A 24402-nucleotide genomic window follows, 5' to 3' on the forward strand; every position below is an offset into this window, starting at 1 on the left:
ATTCAATAAAGTTGTGGCCTAAATTTGCCCAATAACATAAATTTGCCCAATAAACCTAATATCTTGTGTGAGTTATTTCCAACGAGGGGGTGGCTGCAGGGTCTCGACACGCAACCCCCTGTCTGAGGTTCCAAACGCACCTGGTGAGCAGCTTGGCCCAGATTTTTCACAGCATAAGCAAATCCAAAAAATAATAATAATGCTGTTATATGTCTGTACTTATGGGTACACCTCCTTTTGTATTCTGGGGGAAGAAAAAGAACAACAGGTTATTTAGCTTGCTGAATTTCAAGGTTAATAGAGGCCTCGTCTGGAGGAAATAAAATAACTGAACCATCTTATTAATCAACACTCATTTCCTCCACCTTACAAAGGGACACGGCTCCAGCATGTTTGGTAAATTGCATTTTTCCCTGACTCCAGTTTCAACCCTCCTTCTTTCATTCATGTTGAACTTATTCAACATTTTGGTTCAATTTGGGTTCAATTAAAGGTAACCCTTTTGAAAACTCTGACGAAAGAGAAGTACACATTCAACTGTGACCGCTGGCTGGATAGCAACGAGGACGACAACGAGATTGTGCGGGAACTAACAGCTGAAGGCCCACAGGTGGCTGAAGTGAAGCCAGGTGAGAAGAAAGAGGACCTCCATGGGGGGGTGTATTTGGGTACCAATTAATCTCCCCCTGCCCCACCCTCATTGGTACTGTATCTCCTGCAGACGCCATTAACAGGCTGAATGGCTGCAAAATTTCATTATGAAGTTGCTGGGTTTTTTAAAAATAAAAAACCCAGCTCTTTCTGGAGACGTCCTTCTTACTTCTGCTGGGTCATGGGAAATGTTAGGGGCTTAGCAGTATAGTCGTCATTTGGGCTACACCTTCTTGGTGTCTTGAGTTCCTTTGGAGAAAGCTGTGAAAAAATGAGATAATTTGGGTACAGTCTAGCCCCCTTATCCGACATCCTGAATGGGGGATGGATGCACCCAGCCCAGAACTAGTGTCTGCCAGGGCAGAGCTCCCCATTCTGCCATCCAAAAGTGGAGGTGAGAGCAAATCCAGTATGATTGCGTCTTTGTTGTTGTTGTTTAGTCGTTTAGTCGTGTTCGACTCTTCGTGACCCCATGGACCAGAGCACGCCAGGCACTCCTGTCTTCCACTGCCTCCCACAGTTTGGTCAGACTCATGTTTGCAGCTTCGAGAACACTGTCCCACCACCTCGTCCTCTGTCGTCCCCTTCTCCTTGTGCCCTCCATCTTTCCCAACATCAGGGTCTTTTCCAGGGAGTCTTCTCTTCTCATGAGGTGGCCAAAGTATTGGAGCCTCAGCTTCACAATCACTCCTTTCAGTGAGCACTCAGGGCTGATTTCCTTCAGAATGGAGAGGTTTGTTCTTCTTGCAGTCCATAGGACTTTCAAGAGTCTCCTCCAGCACCATAACTCAAAAGCATCAATTCTTCGGCGATTAGCCTTCTTAATGGTCCAGCTCTCACTTCCATACATCACTACTAGGAAAACCATAGCTTTAACTATACACACCTTTGTCGGCAAGGTGATGTCTCTGCTTTTTAAGATGCTGTCTAGGTTTGCCATCGCTTTTCTCCCAAGAAGCAGGCATCTTAGGCGCATTTAACTTGAGCAGTTTTAACCAGACATGGTTGAAGGCAGGCTGGTTGAAGTAGCACAAGTTAAACTGAAGCAAGGCTTGCAAACCCATTCTGTGCCAGTTCCTCTTGGGGGTAAAAGTAAAGGTACCCCTGACCATTAGGTCCAGTTGTGGTTGACTCTGGGGTTGTGGCCCTCATCTTGCTTTATTGGCCGAGGGAGCCGGCGTACAGCTTCTGGGTCATGTGGCCAGCATGACTAGGCCATTTCTGGCGAACCAGAGCAGTGCACGGAAACACCATTTACCTTCCTGCCGGAGTGGTAACTATTTATCTACTTGCACTTGATGTGCTTTTGAACTGCTAGGTTGGCAGGAGCAGGGACCGAGCAACAGGAGCTCACCCCATCGCAGGGATTCAAATCGCCAACCTTCTGATCGGCCAACCCTAGGCTCTGTGTTTTAACCCACAGCGCCACCTGTGTTGTGCCAGTTCCTTTTTGGGGGTAAGGTAAAGGTAAAGGTACCCCTGCCCATACGGGCCAGTCTTGACAGACTCTGGGGTTGTGCGCCCATCTCACTTAAGAGGCCAGGGGCCAGCGCTGTCCGGAGACACTTCTGGGTCACATGGCCAGCGTGACATCGCTGCTCTGGCGAGCCAGAGCCGCACACGGAACGCCGTTTACCTTCCCGCCAGTAAGCGTTCCCTATTTATCTACTTGCACCCGGAGGTGCTTTCGAACTGCTAGGTTGGCAGGCGCTGGGACCGAGCAGTGGGAGCGCACCCCGCCGCAGGGATTCGAACCGCCGACCTTTCGATCGGCAAGTCCTAGGCTCTGAGGCTTTAACCCACAGCGCCACCTGCGTCCCTTGGGGGTAACCCAGCACAAAAATAGCTTTAAAGCTCTCTGCCTTGCTTTGGGGTGGCAGGGTCCAACTCTGTGTTACAAAGAGGTCTGCAAACATGACAACATCAACCCCACTCTGTGGAAACCCCTTGCAGACAACCACTGGCCTGGAGACAGGCAGTCAGGTCACGTATCCTTAGCAGAGTGACCAGAGGAGAAATGACCCCTGGGAGAAGCGCGGTGAGATATATAGATGTCTATCTAGCACCATATTGCTTACACTGGGGTGTGTGGTGTGTTGTGGGGGTAGTACCTCTGGTGGTAGACACACTGTGCTCCTTCTGGGTAGTTTGTCCACCTTTGGTCCCCATCTGTCAGGCTTCGAGGAATCTTACCCTCCCCCAGTGGCTGTGATGGCCTGGGAATCTGATTCCGAGGCTGAACCGGAGGAATCCCAGCCTGCACAGGAGTCCCCGCCTCCAGGGCCGGCTGAACTGGGGCAGGGCCTTGATTCTGAAGCGCCTGCACCTGTGCCGGATACTCAGAAGCAGGAACCAGGTGAATCCACTCTGGCTCCAGAGGTGGTTGAGGACTCAGTGCCTACAGGTGAGTCTCCCCCTGGGCCCAGTAACCCTTCAGCCTCTCCTGAACTGCAGAGGCTCAGGGCAGAGAGGCGAAGGGAACTGGTTTCTCCCAGGAGGAGTGCTCGCCTTAAGGCCAGGAGAGGCGGGTCTCCTGGGGGCCGGGACCGCCCCTGGCCTCAGAGAAGATAAAGGTCAGTCAGCCTGGTCCCAGGTTGCGGGAGCAACGTCGTTGAAGAGCTGTTTCGGCCACCATCCAGTCCTGCTCCCCCAGAGTTCCTGTCCTTGCCCAGCTTCTCGCTGTGGACCCCACTTCGCCTGTGGAGGACTGTCTGCCGACCCTCAACTCAGGTCCTGGACCTCGCCCCACGGTAACCTCGCCCCTGGACCAGCACAGTGGCAGCAAGAAGCAGAGAAAAACAAAGAGGAGTTCTTACTTATGAGTTTATTCAATCATCATATCGAGAGACAAAGGAATGCAGTCTGCCTCCCATTAATGACGTTGCTCCAACTGAGCTCCTCCCACCTCCCTTCCTACCAAGAGCACTTCCCCTTATGGTGGCCACCAGGGGCTAATTGTCTCTGAGTCCTTTGATCTTGCATTCTCAATGAATGCTGGGTTCTGGGAGAAGGGGGGTCAGAAATGCTTTCCAGTGATAACGCGTCAGCTGGCTGCTCTGTCTCCATCTCTGCCTTCTCTTCTCCCAACACCTCCCAACTCTTCTGTTCGCCTGTCTCTGAGCTGTGACCTTCCTCAAACCACTGCTGTAACTCAATACTGCCTTCCTCTTCTCTGGGAGCTTCAGGGGAAGCGAGGGGGGAGATCTCCACCATTCCTCCTCAGTCTCATCCCCCTCAGTCCAGTCCCTGACACCACCCTGTACTCAACTCTCATCAGTGGCTCCTATAAGTTGTCAGTATGCAACAGTGGTCACACACTGGGAATGCCTTCAACTGACCAGCTAAACAAGGTGAGGGCAGGTGATGGGTCCCAAATTCTCAGTGAGTTAGGGACTTCCCTTGTATGCAAAGACAGGCTCTAACAGATTAGGCAGATGAGACCAATAGTGGGTCCAGTGGTCAAGAATGGCAGAGGGCCTTCTCGGTGGTGGTGCTCACCCTGTGGAACACCCTCCCATCCGATATCAAGGAGATAAACAACTATCTGACTTTTAGTAGACATCTGAAGGCAGCCCTGTTTAGGGAAGTTTTAAATGTTTGAAGTTTTATTCTGTTTTTAGTGTTGTGTTGGGAGCCGCCCAGAGTTATTATTATTATTATTATTACTGTATTTTTCGCTCCATAAGATGCACCTGACAATAAGACACACCTAGTTTTTAGAGGAGGAAAACAAGAAAAAAAATATTCTGAATGAAACAGTGGATGTATGATTTTTGTGGTTCATGCTGTGGCTACAGACATGATATGTGATTTGACGGTGAGTTTGGGGTAGCCCAGTGCAAAAATCCTAAGGATCCATGTGGACCCGTGCTTTGTAACCATGTTTTTGCACCATTGCGGCCCCACAAAACAGTGGATGCATGATTTTTGTGGTTCATGCTGTGGCCACCAACATAATATGTGATTTAACTGTGAGTTTGGGGTAGCCCAATGCAAAAATCCTGGGGATCCATGTGGATCCGTGCTTTGTAACCATGTTTTTGCACCATTGCGTCACCACGAAACAGTGGATGCGTGGTTTTTTTGGTGCAGGTTGTAGCCATGGACATGCTATGTGATCTGATGGTGAATTTGGGGTGACCCAATGCAAAAATCCTGAGGATCCATGGGCTTTTACCTTCTCGCTCCCAGGCAGCCTCCTTTATCGCTAGTCTCCCTTATCTCCCTCCCGATTGCTTGCCGATCAGCTGCTTCCTTTAACACCCCCTTCACACTTGTTTGCCTTAGTGTCTTTTCCTTAGCTGGTACATTTTTTTGCTCCTCCTTTTCTTCTAATTTCTCTCCTCATTGCTTATTTTTAGTATTCCTGTCTCCTCTCCTTGCAAATCTTTACCACCACCCCCTCCCAGGCAGCCTCCTTTATCGCTAGCCTCCCTTATCTCCCTCCTGATCGCTTGCTGATCAGTGGCTTTGTTTCAACACCCACTTCCCTCTTTCTAAAAAAAAAAAGAGGGGGAGCACAATCTTCTTTTCTCCCTTGGGTAATTTGGCTCCAGGGACCATGCATTCACTCCATAAGACGCACAGACATTTCCCCTTACTTTTTAGGAGGAAAAAAGTGTCTCTTGTGGATCTAAAAATACGGTATTATTATTATTATTATTATTATTATTATTATTATTATTAGCCTTCTGCCCATGCTGTAGAGGGAAGTGAGGGGCAGGTGGGGCTTGTTAACCTGAGAAGGTAGCCCATCTAGGAGAAGGAAAACTGATTCTGCTGCATTGTGAGATATCTTTGGGAGAAGAAAAGGCTATGGAGTAAACCCTACACAAATCCGGAATGGAGTCCCTAAGATGGTAGAATAGAATCATAGAATCATAGAGTTGGAAGAGACCACAAGGGCCATCGAGTCCAATCTCCTGCCAAGCAGGAAACACCATCAGAGCACTCCTGACATATGGTTGTCAAGCCTCTGCTTAAAGACCTCCAAAGAAGGAGACTCCACCACACTCCTTGGCAGCAAATCCCACTGTCGAACAGCTCTTACTGTCAGGATGTTCTTCCTAATGTTTAGGTGGAATCTTCTTTCTTGTAGTTTGGAACCATTGCTCCGTGTCCGCTTCTCTGAAGCAGCAGAAAACAACCTTTCTCCCTCCTCTATGTGACATCCTTTTATATATTTGAACATGGCTATCATATCACCCCTTAACCTCCTCTTCTCCAGGCTAAACATGCCCAGCTCCCTTAGCCGTTCCTCATAAGGCATCGTTTCCAGGCCTTTGACCATTTTGGTTGCCCTCCTCTGGACACATTCCAGTTTGTCAGTGTCCTTCTTGAACTGTGGTGCCCAGAACTGGACACAGTACTCCAGGTGAGGTCTGACCAGAGCAATGGTGAGATGGCCATTGTCTCTTGAGGCAGATGAATGGCAACAACAACAAATCAAATTGCCTATGGTGATCAGCAGTGGCTCTGCAGGGAATCTCCCCAACCCTACCTAGAGATCCTGGGAATTGAACCAGCGCTGTACCACCGAGCTGTGGTCTTTCCCTTAAACGCAGCTCTGCTGTTCCACTGTGGGGCTTCCTTTGAAGGTGACCCGGAAACTGCAAATAATCCAGAATGTGGCAGCTAGACTGATGACTGGGAGCGGCCGCCGGGACCACATAACACCGGTCCTGAGAGATCTGCATTGGCTCCCAGTACGTTTCCGAGCACAATTCAAAGTGTTGGTGCTGACCTTCAAAGCCCTAAATGGCCTCAGTCCTGTATACCTGAAGGAGCGTCTCCACCCCCATCGTTCAGCCCGGACACTGAGGTCCAGCGCCGAGGGCAGTTCCCTTGCTGTGAGAAGTGAGGTTACAGGGAACCAGGCAGAGGGCCTTCTCAGTAGTGGTGCCCGCCCTGTGGAACGCCCTCCCTTCAGATGTGAAGGAAATAAGCAGCTATCTTCTCTTTAAAAGACATCTGAAGGCAGCCCTGTTTAGGGAAGTTTTTAATATTAAATGCTATATTGTTTTTAACACTTGATTGGAAGCCGCCCAGAGTGGCTGGGGAAACTCAGCCAGATGGGCGGGGTTTAAATAATAAATTATTATTATTGTTATTATTATTGTTGTTGTTATTATTATTATTATTATTATTATTATTATTATTATTATTATTATTATTATATAGATATACATCATAATATGCATTGTAAAACATTGCTGCATCATCTTAATCAAACATAGCCTGGCACTCCATGGAAAATAAAGCTGGCCTAGTTTAAACTGCTACCGTCACACTGGTGTGTATCACGGATATGGCAAAACCCCCAATCAGCCTCGAGTGCTTAGGCCCGCAGTTGAATAAAAACAGAATTCAGGATTACAGTGGATCTGAGCCATCTCTGGCAGTAGCTTCCTGCTCATTGATCAGTATGCAGAGGAGAGCTGTTCCCGAGAAGTTGTGCAAATGATTATAATTGCAAATGCTATGATTAACATGTCAACAAACCTTTGATGGAGTTTATTTTTAATCCGCTGTGTGAAGTGGCTGCGAGGAACAGTGCGTGTTCCCTGGTCGGGCTCTGCCGTTTGCCAACTGCATGGAGCGAAGGCCACGAGGAGCAAAGTTTGACGACGCTATTGCTTCTCCATTTCAGGAGCTGGCCACTTTGGTCCAATGCAGATGTCGCAAACTGTGATTTGCTAATTGGGAGCCAGCCTCAGGAGCACATGTTCACTTCCTCTATCCCTCTCTAGTCAAAATCCCTGCTCCAATATCTTATCACACTTAGTGAAGGATGGAAGGATCTGCCAATCTCTGCCTTAGCAGCCTTTTCTTGGAAATAGCGTAGCAGAGCTAAACAGGAAGCCCTAGCTGATTTCTGAGGAAACAAGCATTCAAAGTGTTGGTGTTAACCTTTAAAGCCCTAAACGGCCTCGGCCCAGTATACCTGAAGGAGCGTCTCCACCCCCATCGTTCTGCCCGGACGCTGAGGTCCAGTGCCCAGGGACTTCTGGCGGTTTCCTCACTGCGAGAAGCAAAGCTACAGGGAACCAGGCAGAGGGCCTTCTCGGTAGTGGCGCCCGCCCTGTGGAACGCCCTCCCACCAGATGTCAAAGAGATAAACAACTACCTGACATTTAGAAAACATCTGAAGGCAGCTCTGTTCAGGGAAGTTTTTAATGTGTGACATTTTGATGTATTTTTAATCTTTGTTGGAAGCTGCCCAGAGTCGCTGGGGAAACCCAGCCAGATGGGTGGGGTACAAATAAATCATCATCACCATCACCATCACCATCATCATCATCATCTCCAACCCCCTCAAAAGAGTTTTCACACAACATAACCCTATATAAACTCACAAAGATACGTCCAACAATGCAGGATAAATGTTGGCAATGTGGTAGTCGTTATGCAGGTTGCTTACACATATTTGGGACTTGCCCAGTGTTTTCAAATTTACTGGCATACTATCAAAAATTTTATTTCAGATCTGACTGTCTGTTGTTAAATGACCCCTTAATCCTTGAAGGGTACAGTCTTAGAGGATGATAAATTAGATAATCCTCTAACTCAGCCTTTCTCAACCTGTGGGTCCCCAGATGTTGTTGAACTACAACTCCCATCACCCCTAGCTAGCAAGGCCAGAGCTCAGGGATGATGGGAGTTGTAGTCCAACAACATCTGGGGACCCACAGGTTGAGAACCGCTGCTCTAACTGTTGCCCATCATGGTTTGTTTTTTTAAGTCTTCAAATGGACACACAGTGAACGACCTTCTTATGGTTTTGTATTTCTTTACACTGGATTTCTTTACACTGGGACGCAGGTGGCGCTGTGGGTTAAAGCCTCAGCGCCTAGGACTTGCCGATCGAAAGGTCGGCGGTTCGAATCCCTGCGGCGGGGTGCGCTCCCGCTGCTCGGTCCCAGCGCCTGCCAACCTAGCAGTTCGAAAGCACCTCCGGGTGCAAGTAGATAAATAGGGACCGCTTACCAGCGGGAAGGTAAACGGCGTTTCCGTGTGCGGCTCTGGCTCGCCAGAGCAGCGATGTCACGCTGGCCACGTGACCCGGAAGTGTCTCCGGACAGCGCTGGCCCCTGGCCTCTTGAGTGAGATGGGCGCACAACCCCAGAGTCTGTCAAGACTGGCCCGTACGGGCAGGGGTACCTTTACCTTTACCTTACACTGGATTTTATTTTTAGTTGCACAAGTCATGCAAATAATCACATAAGTTATCTAACTTACACAAAATAGCCAGCATCAAGATGAATAATGCATTATTTGGCAGAAACGAAACTGCAGCAGAAGGGAAACAGCGTCGATTGCGATGAATACAAATCAGAATGGAAAGCACTGCCACTTTGCATCCCTACCCAAAGGCCATCAAGGAATTTTGCACCCACCTGAATTCTCTGGTTATCTAGCAACGTTTTGATAAAATAGGTAGTTTAGCTTGTAACCCCAAAGCAGCAAGCTTTTATGAGGCAGGCACAGAGCTCAACAATGTGTGCCTTACCGTTTGGAATCTTTGTTGGCTTTTCATATTTCTTTTTTTAAAAAAAATAATATTTATTACTTTTAAAGCTTACAAAAAAGAAAAGGAAGAAAGAAGACAAAAGGAAAAAAGAAAAAAAGAGAAAAAAATACAATACATAAACAATACAAAACACAACCTTAACACATTAAACTAGCACAATAAACTAAACCAAACAAAACAAAAACAATTTAAAAACATACATCATACCTTTTCCATATTCTATCTTTCATTCCCTTATATCATTGACCTCCTCTCACCTCCCTCTTTGTATTCCACTTCCATTAATTGTTTCAGCAATTCCTTTCCATCTTTCTCTATTTTCTATCATATAAATGTCTTAGGTAAAGGTAAAGGTAAAGGTACCCCTGCCCATACGGGCCAGTCTTGACAGACTCTGGGGTTGTGCGCCCATCTCACTCAAGAGGCCAGGGGCCAGCGCTGTCCGGAGACACTTCTGGGTCACGTGGCCAGCATGACATCGCTGCTCTGGCGAGCCAGAGCCGCACATGGAAACGCCGTTTACCTTCCAGCTGGTAAGCGGTCCCTATTTATCTACTTGCACCCGGAGGTGCTTTCGAACTGCTAGGTTGGCAGGCGCTGGGACCGAGCAGCGGGAGCGCACCCTGCCGCAGGGATTCGAACCGCCGACCTTTCGATCGGCAAGTCCTAGGCGCTGAGGCTTTAACCTACAGCGCCACCTGCGTCCCTTATAAATGTCTTAACATATTTTTAATCTTATTTCCATTAAAATTAGTATACTTATTTAAGCTTAACTCCTTATAGCATTTCAACTAAAGCCATAAAATTTCCTTCCAACATTTTTCTATCACTCATTAATTTTACAATATTTCTATATATAGACTTTAAATTTCCAATCTTCTTCCACCATCTCCTCTCCCCAGTCTCGGACTCTACCAGCCACTTCCGTCAACTCCATACAGTCCATCAACCTGGAGATCTTATGTCCGAGGCTCTTAACTCTTTTCCATGTCCCTTCTGCCAGTCTTCTTCATATTCTTTGATGCTAAAGAGCAGATCTCGGGGAAACTCCAATCCAACGATACTTTTATTCCTTCTCGACAGGTCAGCCAGATTTCCATAATTAAAACTAGGATCCATAAAGTATTTCCAGGCATGTTTCAAAATTCCTCCAAATCCAAAGGCCCCCAGAACTCCAAAGTCCTCCTGACCCAAGTCCATATTCCAGAAGTCAGTTAATCCCTGCATAGAGGGATCTTTCCAACTTTCCTTTTCTAGTCCAGGCCAGGCTCTGATCTTCAAAATCTGACTTTTTCTAGTCTCAATCATAAAGGGCCTCAACTTGTAGTCCTTAATTTGCCTCTGTAAGGCTAAGGCTCCCCCTTGTATTACTTTAGATTCGACAACAGCAACTTTCTCCTTCTCCTTTTCAACAATTTGTCCTGTTGAAATAGATTTCTGTGCCAAATCCTGAATAATTTCTGTATTGGTGCTCACTTTTGGTTCCAAAATGTCAATTTTAGTAGTCACAGCATCCATCTTTTATGAAGCTGTTCCAACAAGTGGCTTATCTTAGAAAATGCAGTCCATAAGGCTTCTCCTGTCGACATTCTTGAATATCCAAGGTCAATCTCTAGTTCTCACAGTTCTTATCAAGCAGCTGGAGATTTCCCAGCTCCACTCTTGTAACAGTTTCAAAAGCTTCCTCTAGAGGGGAACAGTCTCCACTTGTATCAATCTTTTCCAACACAGATCAAAAAGTAAAGATAGTTTCAATTTTCAGATACTTTCCCTCCCTTTTAAATGCAGAAGCGGACAATGGAAACAATATATTTCTCTTACTGTCAACATCTGTTCTCTTCGCTGTCAATGAACTCTCCCGAAATGTCAATCACTGGGAGCCCGTTCCCAGGTTCAGAGCAGTGGTAATTTGATTTTAATCACTCTCTCCTGCAGGATACACAGTCCAAAATTCCCCCCCCTTCTCCTGCTTCCAAGGGGGGTCTAATAATTTCAATCGATGGAAGTTTAATCCTTTACATAAGGCTTTCTGAGACCTTAACTTGTAAGCTCTTTGCTTCAGTCTATTTACAAAAGGGGAAGGCGGACTTCCTGTTTTGAACCTTCCCCGTTCGATGCCAAATTAAGATATTTAAAGATCCAATTTTCCGTTTTACTCACGGGTTGTTGTTTAAAATCCAATTGTCCACAAGAAAAAGTCAGCGCTCTCCGGCAACAGCAATGCGGCTTCACTCCGTGAAAGAAGCGGTCGATTCAAAGCACCGCGCTGCTCACCCCACGTCGCTCCAGATCCCCAAAACAGGGTTTCCCCACGAGTAGGGGAGGCGCACAAGGTGCCAGCCGAATCCCAGGTTCACAAGCTTCTTCTGCCTGTGATTTCAATGGGTCTCCGCCTTCACCGTGGCGGTTCAGACCCAACTTTCCACGGAGCAAGTTCCTCCCGATTGCAGGAGCTCCGCCATTGCCAGGGGCGCCAATCCGGAAGACCTCGGGTTTTCAAATTTCTTGAAGTGCTGGTTGTATGAGAGACAATAATACAGAATTGCCTGTGGGAACCATAGAACTGTGAAGCTTTGGAGGAACTGCTCTCAGCCACAGGGAAAGAGTTGTAGAACCCCATTCCTGGACTTGTTTTTCTTTAGTTCACAGCACAGTTCAAAGTGTTGGTGCTGACCTTTAAAGCCCTAAACGGCCTTAGTCCAGTATACCTGAAGGAGCGTCTCCACCCCCATCGTTCTGCCCGGACACTGAGGTCCAGCTCCGAGGGCCTTCTGGCGGTTCCCTTGTTACGAGAAGCCAAGTTACAGGGAACCAGGCAGAGGGCCTTCTCTGTAGTGGCGCCCGCCTTGTGGAACGCCCTCCCACCAGATGTCAAAGAGAAAAACAACTACCAGACTTTTAGAAGACATCTGAAGGCAGCCCTGTTTAGGGAAGCTTTTAATGTTTAATAGATTATTGTATTTTAATATTATGTTGGAAGCTGCCCAGAGTGGCTGGGGAAACCCAGCCAGATGGGTGGGGTATAAATAATAATTTCTTCTTCTTCTTCTTCTTCTTCTTCTTCTTCTTCTTCTTCTTCTTCTTCTTCTTCTTCTTCTTCTTCTTCTTCTTGGATTCCTTAACCTGTGCCTTTGCAGTGAAAAAGTACCGGGTCGTTGTTCACACCGGGATGGTGAGTGGAAGTGGGACAGATGCCAACGTCTTCACTTGCCTCTATGGAGATCAGGGAGACACCGGGGACCGCGTCCTGCAGAACAGCGTGAACTCGATCAATAAATTTGAGAAGGGCAATGTAAGTCTGTGTGCCTGTTTAAGAAGACACCATGATATACTAGTTGTGTGGCGAGTTCCTGCCTCCCCCTCGGAAATAAAGACACAGGACACCGGCATTTTAGGTTAATGGGCAAAAATTGGCCACAACTTTATTGGTTACAGGAATTGAGCGGTATTGACTTAGGCATTGGTCCTATCGACTATCCAGCTTCAGCCTGATTGCTTGAAGACCGGGAAGGGTTAACCACCAGTAGGGGGAGTCCTGCCGATGCACATCAACTAGGAACTCCCCCGGGGTCACCGCTCAGGGGCGTGCCTTAGGCCCACACCTCCATAGGCTTCAGACAGGGCCACGCCCCCCGGAATCCTTTACTGGACTACCCTTCAATATTCGGGGCAGGTGATGGCACTTCCTCCCCTCTTCAATCTACATAACAATACCCTTACCAATGCCTAACCGCCAATGCCGAGAAAGTTGTGACGATTTGAAGTCCATAGCAATGTCAGAGAGCCAAACCTAAAGGGTGGGAAGGGTGGGAAACTGGAGCAGCTGAAGCAAAGAAAGAGGAAAAGCCTTGGCTGCGCCGGCCCTGAATAGCACGGGCCACACCTCCTGGGCCAGCCGATTGTCTGGCCAGGGAGATGACGTGGCCAAGGATTCCCCCAGTCTAGCAGGGGCTGTGAGTCAGCCCCCACGCACATGGGGAGTGCGTGAAGCCCGCAACCCCACCTCCTCTCCAACTCGGAAGTGGCTCCGTGGAAAGAGGGAGAGGGCCAGCCCAAATAGTAGACATGGGGCCAGTTGTCCTAGGTAGATGCCAGCATTGGCAGGAATGCTGAGCAGTCAGTTCACAGGTGCCAGTGCCATGGCCTTTTTAAAGGACCACAGGAATAGCCTGGAAGCTGTCTGCTCAGCTTTTTATTCCTTGTTCTAGCTGCCACCGCTGGTGTGCCATTTTGCTGCGGAGTTGGAGGGGCAGTGTTTGGTCATTGTCAAGTGACCACAGGAAGTGCTGCCTAGTGGAAGGGAAGGTTTGCCATTTTACATGTGGAACAGAGCCTATTCCAGATGTGAGCGAGTGCATCGCTGATTGACGTAGGTGCCTTTTTCCAGCTGATGGGGGTACGTCTGCCGGGGGTAACGCCCCAAACCATTGTGTGGTTCTGCCTCCTCTTTTAGACGTGGCAGCCATTTTGTATTACGCCACACACACGCCATATGTCAGCCATTTTGTGACTGGCGTGAACAGCACTTTGTCAACATTCTGAATGTGGCTCAAAAAGACTGGAAATCCCTGAGTTATTTTACATAGTTAGATATTATTAGGAAGGGTGCGTGCGTGTACATTCCACCTCACATGCCAAAACTGTCCAGAGTCAGTTTTCTCCAAGCAGCTGGGACTGCACATCTTGCGGAGTGATTTAATTCATCTTCTACACAGGGGCAGCTCAGATATATAACGAAAGGGTTGCACTTTTATGCTACAAAACAAAACAAATCCGAAAGGGAACGTCCCAAGCTGCTTATAAATAACTTTAATGTAGTTTTTCTTTTGGGGAAGAGAATCCAGAAGGGCTGGAGGCAGAGAGCAATTCCCTGAAGAAGAATTCACCACAGCTCGAAACCTGCTGGACATTTAAAAAGAGACTATATTGAAGTTATTTATAAGCACCTTGAGATGTTCCCTTTTGTTTTCATGAGCTGTAAAACATGAGCCAGACCTGAAGTGCTCCCTCAGATTCCTTTTTCATTTCTGATGGGGGTTGTTGTCAGGAGATGTCTGAATCTTCTCTAAACAAGCCCTCGGCATGTACCTATTGCTGTTTCTCAAAATTAACTATATCAATGTTAGCAGCTTAAAAGAATTTTAAGTAACACTGATTTGTATAACCATTTGTGCGTGTATATAACCACTTTACATTTAAAGCACTCTTATACCACTGTAAGAATCATGGCTTGCCCAAAAAGAATGCTGAGAGCTGTCGTTTTAAAACTGTAGTTTGAGAGTCGTTAGGAGAATCCTCACAGAGCTACAGTTCCCAGCCCCCTTAAAAACTACAGCTCCCAATATTCCTTTTAGGAAAGCTGTTACTGTTAAAGTGTTATAAATCTGACAGGAATCATTTAGAAGGGTACCTGCACATTTTGCTTCATAACTTTCTTCTTAGGAGGGCTAAAAAACCAAAACAAACCTCAGAATTTAGAGCCCTGTGCTGACTGCTTACCTAGTACATCCACATACTCTACTCACCTCTTGACACCCCTCATCGGGGCGATCAATTTATATAGTGCTTTTATTGGGAAAGCCCCTCTTTAGACGGCACTCCAAAATGTGGCAAGCCAGCCTGTTGAATTTGGAAGCTTTCTGACTCATTTTGCTCTGTCATGTCCCGGGCTTCTGCCCTACAAGTCCTACAAGTGATGGCAGGTGTACATTAAGCCTTGCTGGGACAGAACTCGGCCACCAATTTGAATAAAATATTATGGGGGGCTCCACCCTACATCACAATATTTGGCACCTGCTCACCATTTCAATAAGGGACACGGGTGGCGCTGTGGGTTAAACCACAGAGCCTAGGACTTGCCAATCAGAAGGTCGGCAGTTCGAATCCCCGCAATGGGGTGAGCTCCCATTGCTCAGTCCCTGCTCCTGCCAACCTAGCGGTTCAAAAGCACGTCAAAGTGCAAGTAGATAAATAGGTACTGCTCCGGCGGAAAGGTAAACGGCATTTCTGTGCGCTGCTCTGGTTTGCCAGAAGTGGCTTAGTCATGCTGGCCACATGACCCGGAAGGTATACGCCGGCTCCCTCGGCCAATAAAGCGAGATGAGTGCCCCAACCCCAGAGTCGGCCACGACTGGACCTAATGGTAAGGGGTTCCTTTACCTTTACCCCATTTCAATGGCAATGCCCATCAACTTGGGGGTGGTGGTGGCCCCTCCAATTTTTTATTGGGGACAAAGGAACCTTGGCCCCTAGGAGTTGGCTCCTAGAGGTGGAAGGCAAGAGGACCATCAGCAGATGGAGTCAGAGCTGATGACAGGAAGCGCCAACAGCCCCTGGCTGATAGTAAGTAAAATGGCAGGCAGTTAGGGGACTGGCTGTTGGAGGCAGTCCCTCATTTGCCCCAATGAACCAGCCTCCCCTGCCTGAACCCATTTCTCTCAGATCTGAGTCCACCATTCCAGGTGTAGAAAAGTGCATTTGTTTCTTGACGTTCTTGTCTCCCATTTTGACCATTTTCTTTCTGCTTTCCCTTGTGCCGAAGGCCGATGAGTTCATCATTGAGGCGGTCGACCTGAAGCAGGTGAGAAGGGTGAGGATAGGGCATGATGGCAAAGGAGGAAGCAGCGGCTGGTACCTTGGCAAAGTGATAGTGAGGGAAGATGGACAGCCAGAGAGTGAGGATCAAGAATTCCCCTGCTACAGGTACTAGGAAAAATGTCAGGCTCTGCCTGTGCTCTGTCAACTGGCTGAGTGTTCAGGACGGCAGGCTACCCTTTTCCTTTAACACACAATGAGCACACTGTGGGCCTCATTGTACAAAACCTGTTGCCTCCATTCTCTCGAGTCATGCCTCAGAGAGAAAATTACAAACAAGGATAGAATAGGCATCAGCCACCCAACATAACCCCAATGGCCTCGACCACTGAACCTCACCATAAACGCTCCTGACACAAGTGTTCTGTGGATATCTTAGCCTAGCACACAGTGGTTGAAAATAGCACCAACAATAAATAATAATTTTAGGAAGTGTGCAAGCTACTAGGATACAGCATGCAAGTGGAATGTACAGCCCTTTCAAAACCAGGAAAACCAGTTCATAAGGTGAAATGATTTAGAATTACCCCACTGACCAATTTTTTGGTTTAAAACATGGTATTCTTTCCTTCCAATCCAGTGGCCTTGAAAAATAAAAATGGGTGCTGTGTAAATAAAGCCACAATTGGTTCTCCTTTCCATGTGATCTACCTGAGCACCAGCCAATAACTTCCCTCAGAATCATGGAGGCAGCAATTATAAACCCCAGAGAGACATCACACCGATCAGGAACATGAAAACCAAGGCCCAGATCTTAAAATCTATTGCTCTGCAGTCACATTAACACATGCCACAAAAAGGGGCACATGGTCCTTAACATCTCCAGAGTCCTCTTTTCCATGTAAGACAGTCAAATCTCAAGAGAAGTTTCCTTTGCTGTCCTTGCACCTCTATTATCTCTACCTTTCAAATAGAAAGAGGGTCACATGACAGCCTGCAGCAGAAGAACCCAGCCCAATGCTGGCATGCACATTCTTTGCCAGCATGGCTGCCTTCTGCTTGGCGGTTGTGTCATGGGCTCTTGAGGAATTTGAAGACAAAGGTGCTCGCCAACTGCATCCTCTTTTATGAAGGAAAGCAGATCTCTCCATGACCTGTAGATATTGGATGACAACCATTCCAGGCCTGCTGGTCAAGGAGTCTTCCGATTTCTTTGGGGTGTTTCTTTTTTTGGAGAAGCATAAAATCTTTGTATGAAACGTTGATCACAAACTATGGGCCTTGCTTATGGCTGATGTAGATGCTACACTCCTTACAAGGAGGCTGCTGGAAGCAGCTTTCCTATGATGAGTGATCCTGGATATAAGACCAAAACAGGAAGTATCTCAGAAGAACTTCTCATGAAGGTGCCACCTAAACAGCAAGATGTCTTGACCATGGCACTGGCTTAATCCCTAGTCACTGGAACAAGATCCTAGGATGGGAACAACATCAAGAGCTGCGTGAGACACAGGTACTAAGTTGCAGCAAGGTAAAAACCAAAGACCAAAACCAACCCTACGAAGACTTCCTTCCTTTGGGAAGTTATTTTGGTTGCTTCTACAGCTGCTTTCCTTACATTCTTACTTCTCAATCTCTGCCACAAGTCGCCACAGCAGAGGATTACTGTTCCTAACTAATGCTGGGCCAAAACCACGGACGAGCATGTTGACGAACCTTTTACATCTCACACGAAACACACCCTCCCTTGTTCGCTGGGGGTGGGTGTCAGTGGAAGATGAAATGTGTCCTCATTGCCAAGGCAACCAGACCAAAACAGAATTGCTCGGATCTAATTGTTGCACATTTTTCCTAGCCGGTGCAGAATGCAGATGTCATCCATCGACATTCTGGGATATGCATTCGGATAAAGATCCTCACCTACATTTTTCTCCAGCCTAGTCATAAGCAACCGGAATTGGGAAAGTCTTGCCCAATAATGAAAGTGGACAAAATTGCCAGTATGGTGTAGACAAATAACGAGCATCAACATTAACGCCTAGGCAACAGAGATTCATTTCCTCCTATTCAGAGGGAGGGCAGTAGGTAGGATTTGTTTTCTCTCAGTGCTGTTGTCACATAGGACCGTCTGGCTGATTGCAGGGTGCTGTGGCATCATCATGATCTTTGATTGGCTGGGATCATGGTGTGATGTGGCCTTTTCAAGTAGAACAAAATGGCGCCCCAGCAGTAGCAGGCAGAGGGGAAAATGGCAGCAAACAAACACAACCTTTTTTTTGCAAGAAAGTGTTTTTTCTCCACAATGAACATCCCTAAACAGCAGGTTTTGCAGCAAAAATGAAAACTCAGGTGCGGTACTGCTAATTGTGGCATCTAAACCTTTCCAAAGCGCTTACTTTTGGCCACATGGTTTTAGAGACTGAAAGGGAAGAATACTGGGTAGAGTACATACCCGACAATCAACAAATGTTCAGCGAGGGGAAATTGGGTTTCTTCATTTTGCATGCTGCCCATTCTGCTGTGGTGCTTTGCCAGGGTTTCATAAGTATTTTGCATTTTTTTAAAAAATGGAATATACAGTCACCAAATGCGTGCAATGCATCTGTTGCCAGGCTGCACCAGTTCAGAATGCAAATTGTGTATGTCAGAGAGAGAGTGAGGGCTGGCCCTATGAGGAGACCGAGTGAGGCAGCTGCCTCAGACAGCAAATCCTGATGTGTGTGGGGGGGGGGGAGTGGCCAGAGCTGTGAGTCCCACATGGCCTGCCCTGTGCCCCTTACACCAGCCCGCTGCCCTTTAATGAAATCCTCAATTTAAAAAATGGGAAGAATAGACAATGAGTAGCCCAGTTGTTTTGTAGATGTGGTGCTGTGGGTTAAACCACAGAGCCTAGGGCTTGCTGATCAGAAGGTTGGCGGTTCAAATCCCCGCGACAGGGTGAGCTCCCATTGCTCAGTCCCTGCTCCTGCCCACCTAGCAGTTCAAAAGCACGTCAAAATGCAAATAGATGAATAGGTAAACGGGAAGGTAAATGCCGTTTCCGTGCACTGCTCTGGTTCGCCAGAAGCGGCTTAGTCATGCTGGCCACATGACCTGGAAGCTGTACACCGGCTCCCTCGGCCAATAAAGCGAGATGAGTGCCACAACCCCAGAGTCGTCCGCGACTGGACCTAATGGTCAGGGGTCCCTTTACCTTTACCTTTACTACCTGGAATGTAACATGTCAGAGGTTAGGATAAAACAGAAATTATACATATTCTTAGTAACCTTTGGGGTCATTTTTTTCAAACTCCCCAAACAAAGAAGGTTTCAATCTTGCTGATGATGTTTAAGGCATTAACTGCCAGAAGTTAACACCTTTCCCTAGCTCTTGTTCCCTGTCGCCCCCTTAAGCATCTCAAATCCACAACTGAGAAATGGAATAAAGATGACAAATATATACATTTACCTTGCAAGGTGATATGCTCTTCTTCATTAGAGGTCTTCAAACAGAAGCTGCGTGGCCACCTGTCAGGGATTCTTTCACTTGGGGGTCCCTTCTAACCCTACAATTCTGTGAATTATTGGATATTGTTTCTTCTTTGCCATGTGTTTTGTAATCTGTTTCTTATTCCAGATTGCCATAAAAAGGTCTCTAGGCACACAGGTTTGTTTCTCAGTATATACACTGTGTCTTCCTGGATTTTAATAAACCTCCTGATGCTTGGCTGGTAATAGCAGGTAACTTAACTTTTATTTGCTGACCAGATGGCTTGACAAGAATGAGGATGATGGCATGATTATTCGGGAGTTAGTTCCAGCTGGGAGATCATCTATTCTGGAAAGTGAGTTTGCAAATGGATTTCATGTCTGGCTGTTCAGTTTGTACTTCATTGGGACGGGGGTAGATAGAAAGCATTCTTTTAACTCATTGTGTCTTCTCATTGTTTCTGGTCAAGTCCTTTGAATGTCTATTTATCTTTCCTCCGTCAGGTATAGGAATGGATGACACTGTCCATTTCAGTTGGTCCTGAAAGAGTCTCATACATGAATTCCTAGCTTCTGTCCTTTCCCTTCCTATTCTTTTTCGATCACCAGTGATGAGGGATGTGTTTTTGCCCTATGTTGTCAGGTCTCATATCTAGCACATGCTAATATTTCTGTAGATATCGGTTACCACATCAGCATAAAAACAGGGGATGTCCCTGGAGCCAGCTCAGATTCAAAGGTTTTGATCAAGCTCTACGGTGAAAAAGCAGACACGAAAAAGGAGACGCTTTTGGTGTCTGATAATGATTTAGAGGACTACTTTGAACGAGGACGGATTGATATCTTCACTCTTGACACAATGGACATTGGGGAGGTAAGAACGAAATGCAAACATGGCTTTGTGCCGCAGAAAGGATTGGTTTAATTGTTAAGGTCACAGTGGCTTTAAAAACGGAGTGTGGTTGCCTAGCAGTTTATCATACTTTATGGCATCACATGCTTTCTAAACTGAAACCCACAGCAATGGCTTTTTTAGACTCAAAGACAACATCAGAAATAGCACGCATGGACTCCAGAGATTGTTATCGGACTCCATGTTGAGGAAAACAGTGGGTCAAGGCAGGGGAAGAGGAAAAATTGGAGCATGGTGTTTTGAACCCACTTAGGGGGCAAACCCCAGAGTCGGCCACAACTGAACCTAATTTATCCCTTATCCCATTAGGTCCCCTTTATCCCTAATGTTAGTCATACTCAGAGCAGAACCATTAAAATCAATGGGCATGCCTAACTTAGCTCCAATAACTGCAATGGGTCTACTTTGTATGGAACTTGGGTGCAACTCATCAAATCTAGACTTTGCATCTGCCTGCCTGCTATAGCTATGAGCAGAATCCAGAAGTCCCCTTTGAGACAGAGAGCAAAGACAACTGAGGTAGTTGAGAACTGAGCAAAGCTAGAGGAATAGGCATTTCCATGACACACTCAAACTCTTTCCATTCTGCCTCTCAAAGATCAAGCGGATTTCCATCGGGCACGACAATGTAGGACTCCGGGCTGGCTGGCACCTTGGCAGTGTTGAGATTTCAATTCCTGTCCACGGCAAGCAGTACAACTTCCCTTGCAACCGGTGGCTGGACAAAACCGAAGCCGATGGAAAGGTAGAGATTGAAGTCTACCCCAGCGAGATCGTCCCAATTGAGAAACGTAAGGACTGGTGGCACCTTTCTAGTGATGATGATTGATAGCATTTTCTGGGAGTGAAAGAAAGGGAGGGTTGTCCTCTGCGATGTTGGAAGATTTAGGTCAGATACAGGAAAGTACTTCTTCACACAGTAAATCATTTCCCCCCATAAGGATATTTTACTCCTTTCCATATTGGAAGTTACATTTGTTACTCAACAGTTATAGTCAAATTCAACAAAGCTAGTGACTTCCAGATCTCCCAATGTCTATGTTTATACAGTTGCACCTTGGAAGTCGAATGGAATCTGATCCGCAAGTCCGTTTGACTCCCAAAACATTTGAAAACCAAAGCACAGCTTCTGAATGGCGGCAGGAAGCTCCTGCCGCCAATCAGAAGCTGTGGAAGCCCCGTCGGACATTCGGCTTCCAAAAATAGTTTGCAAACCGGAACACTCACTTCCAGGTGTGCTGCGTTCGGGAGCCAAAGCTGTTCGAAAACCAAGGTATGACTGTATTCCAAATTACATGCAATTGCATTTTAAGGTTCCGTATTATCTAATTTCATCCTTTAAAATCTATTGGGGGGGGGGGAGAACAGCCTTAATTCCCACAATAACCTCTCTCCTCATCTGCTTCAAACATAGTGATAAATTACGAGGTGTGTGTGGTGACTGGCGACGTGAGGAATGCGGGTACCAATGCCAACGTCTTCATGCAGATTTATGGTGAGCTGGGCAAAACAGAGGTCCTGATTCTGAGAAACCGGTCAAACAACTACGAGAGAGGAGCGATAGAAACCTTCAAGGTAGGGCTGAGCCGCAGAAGGGGCTCTAACTAGATTTCTCTGGGGTGAGTGCTTTCCCTCTCTGCCAGCAAAAGTGTGGCGGATCTAGATATTGCATCTTTTTGCCAGGCTTGATGTTAGATGAGCCTTCTTCAGTTTTAGCTTCTCCGAGGTCACGCCTGCACAATGTGTTATGAAGTTCAAAATGTGCCTTGTGGACGTGATCACAAAGAAATGGAAAATATGAATCTTTAGCTCTCAGCCCTGAGAGCTGTGAATGATATTCTCTTCTGGTCTGAAATTGAAATGGAAATACTTGTACAACTTGTATACAGTGAGATTACATGAGCACCCCCCACTCAGCTCTCTTAGTCTTAATTCCCCTCGCTTACTGACGCACACCCACCAAACCCGAAAGTCAGTTGCCCTGTTGTTATCTTTTCATTCAACAGCCTAACAGCCCAGGATAGAAGCTATTCTTTACCCTGTTGGTGCGACTAATCATGCTTCTGTATCTTCTGCCTGAGAGCAGGAGATCAAGAAAGTGTTGGCCAGGGTGTGAATCATCCCTGAGAATTTTCCTTACTCTCCTGAGGCAACGTTCTTCTGCAATGTCATCCAGTGGATTCACGGGACAGCCCATAATATCTTATGCTGTATTCACCACCCTCTGTAGGCACTTCCTATCAGTTGATGTCAAACCAGCACACCACACCATGATGCAGTATGAAAGGACACTTTCTATGTTGATTGACATCGTTCTTCCACAATAATCTGAGGAGATTGAGTCTCCTAGGAATTTAAAGGAAGAGACTCTCTCCACACAGCCCTCCCCGATGTACAGTGGGGCTAGTTCTCCTCTCTTCCTCTGAAAGTCCAGCACCATCTCCTTTGTCTTGCTGATGTTAAGGTGCAAGTTGTTCCCGAGGCACCATGTAGATATTTTATATTTTTTATTTAGAAGCAGAATATCTGCCACCTGCATGTCGATCTTCTGATGTCACAATTACTCTCCAGTTGTGACTCCTGTATTGCAGTGGGTTGGACTAGATGACCCTGGTGTCCCTTCCAAATCTATTCTATTATCCTTTTTCGCCCACAGGGGTCTTCAGAAACCCCATCCCAGTTCATTATGATTTAATTTGGAAATATTTGTAACTCTCCCCAGTACCCTACCTCTTCTCCCAACTTCCACATTGGGCTTCTGGACCATTCATTATTTCATTCTATATTTTGTTAAACCAACTATTTGGTCATTTTTAAGAAAAGATTTACATATCCATGACTTGCCTGTGGGTTAGTTAAAGATTATAATTTCTTGCTGCGTGTTCTTTTGTCTTTTGCTTTGTTGCATAAACTGCAAAATCATTAAATGAAAGCTATTAAAATATAAAGAAAAGAAACCCTCTTCAAGAAACTGTCTTTGCAAGCACTGCCTATCATCTGTTTTATATTTTATATTTTATATAAAAAATCCTCCTGTATTTTTGTTATTTATGCTCAGTAGTCTTGTCTTTAACAAAATTGGTACTGTTTAGAAAACACCCTTCTGTCCATCAATCTGAAATATAGAGATCATAATATCTAACAGCAGGCATGGCCAAACTTGGCCCTCCAGATGTTTTGGGACTACAACTCCCATCATCCCTAGCTAACAGGACCAGTGGTCAGGGATGATGGGAACTGTAGTCCCAAAACATCTGGAGAGCCATGTTTGGCCATGCCTGTCTAACAGGGTTGCTGTAAGGATGACAGAGAGCATGTACAAAACGCTTTCAACACCTAAAAATGCTGTCAAAATGCTCAGAGTTTATTTTACTAACAATCTTAAAGGTAGAAGCTGCGGATGTTGGCAAAGTCTACAAGATCCGAATTGGCCACGACGGAAGTGGCATTGGGGACGGCTGGTTCTTGGAAACTGTCACGGTTAAGAAGATGCCGACAAGGGAGGAAAAGAAGAAAAAGAAGAAGAAGAAGAAGAAGTCTCCTGAAGAAGCGGAGGAAGAGGAGGAGCCTCAGGAGATAGATATTATGGAGGTTTATCAGTTTGAAGCCCACCGATGGCTGGCCAGGGATGAAGAGGACAAGGAGCTGGTGGTGGAACTGATACCAGAGGATGGAGAGGAAATTGAAGGTAAACTAGGGTCACTGGGCGGTAAACTGGGATCGAAGGGCCATAGCTCAGTTGCAGGGATGGAAAAGATCCCTAACTGAAAGATCCTGGAGAGCCGCTACATGTCAGTACCAACAATTCTGTGCTAAACACAGTATAAGGTAGTTTCCTTTATTGGTGTGCATGATTCCTAGTGCATTTTCTTATATCCAGCTTTAGTGGGTATGGACCTTGTGTGAGCAGGGTGGCCAATAAGTGGAGATCCATGCAGACATGAGTCCAGGGTTCTCCAACTTTCTGATAGTTTGAAGGGACTTTAGTCAGAGGGCCCTCCAGTTCAGGAAATAGCACTGCTGATTCCCCTTATCTTTTCCTCTGCAATGCAAAAGCAGCCTGGGGAGGGAGACTTGGGCAAGGTGATTGGGGAGGAGACTTGGACAAGGGCAGCGTGGTGTAGTGGTTAGGATTTTGGACTAGGACCAGGGAGACCAAATCAGCACTGGGCACCTAAGCTCACTGGGTGACCTTGGGCCTGTCCCCACCTCTCAGTACTTCAAAGGGTCGTTGTGGGGATTAAAAGAGGAGGAGGAGGACATTGTATGCTACCTTGATGTATATTTTGCTCTAGGAGGCTTATTT

The 24402-nt window shown here is 46.6% G+C and overlaps 1 protein-coding gene across 5 annotated transcripts in view; it reads left to right on the top strand.

Annotated features, from left to right (window-relative positions):
• LOXHD1 (lipoxygenase homology PLAT domains 1) overlaps nt 1–24402 on the top strand; it is a 195364-nt gene that overhangs the window by 71067 nt on the left and 99895 nt on the right. For all 5 annotated transcript variants that reach the window (XR_014556163.1, XM_083702543.1, XM_083702545.1 and 2 more), the window contains 8 exons: nt 494–629; nt 12319–12473; nt 15723–15883; nt 19463–19539; nt 19861–20057; nt 20695–20887; nt 21511–21671; nt 23484–23784. Coding sequence is in view for 4 of the 5 variants with exons in the window: in XM_083702543.1 (XP_083558669.1) it covers nt 494–629; nt 12319–12473; nt 15723–15883; nt 19463–19539; nt 19861–20057; nt 20695–20887; nt 21511–21671; nt 23484–23784 (1381 nt within the window). In the remaining variant the exon portion in view is untranslated. The remainder of the gene's footprint in view (nt 1–493; nt 630–12318; nt 12474–15722; nt 15884–19462; nt 19540–19860; nt 20058–20694; nt 20888–21510; nt 21672–23483; nt 23785–24402) is intronic.

Source organism: Podarcis gaigeae (assembly GCF_964106915.1).
Source record: "Podarcis gaigeae genome assembly, chromosome: 11".
In the NCBI taxonomy this organism is placed as follows: domain Eukaryota; kingdom Metazoa; phylum Chordata; class Lepidosauria; order Squamata; family Lacertidae; genus Podarcis; species Podarcis gaigeae.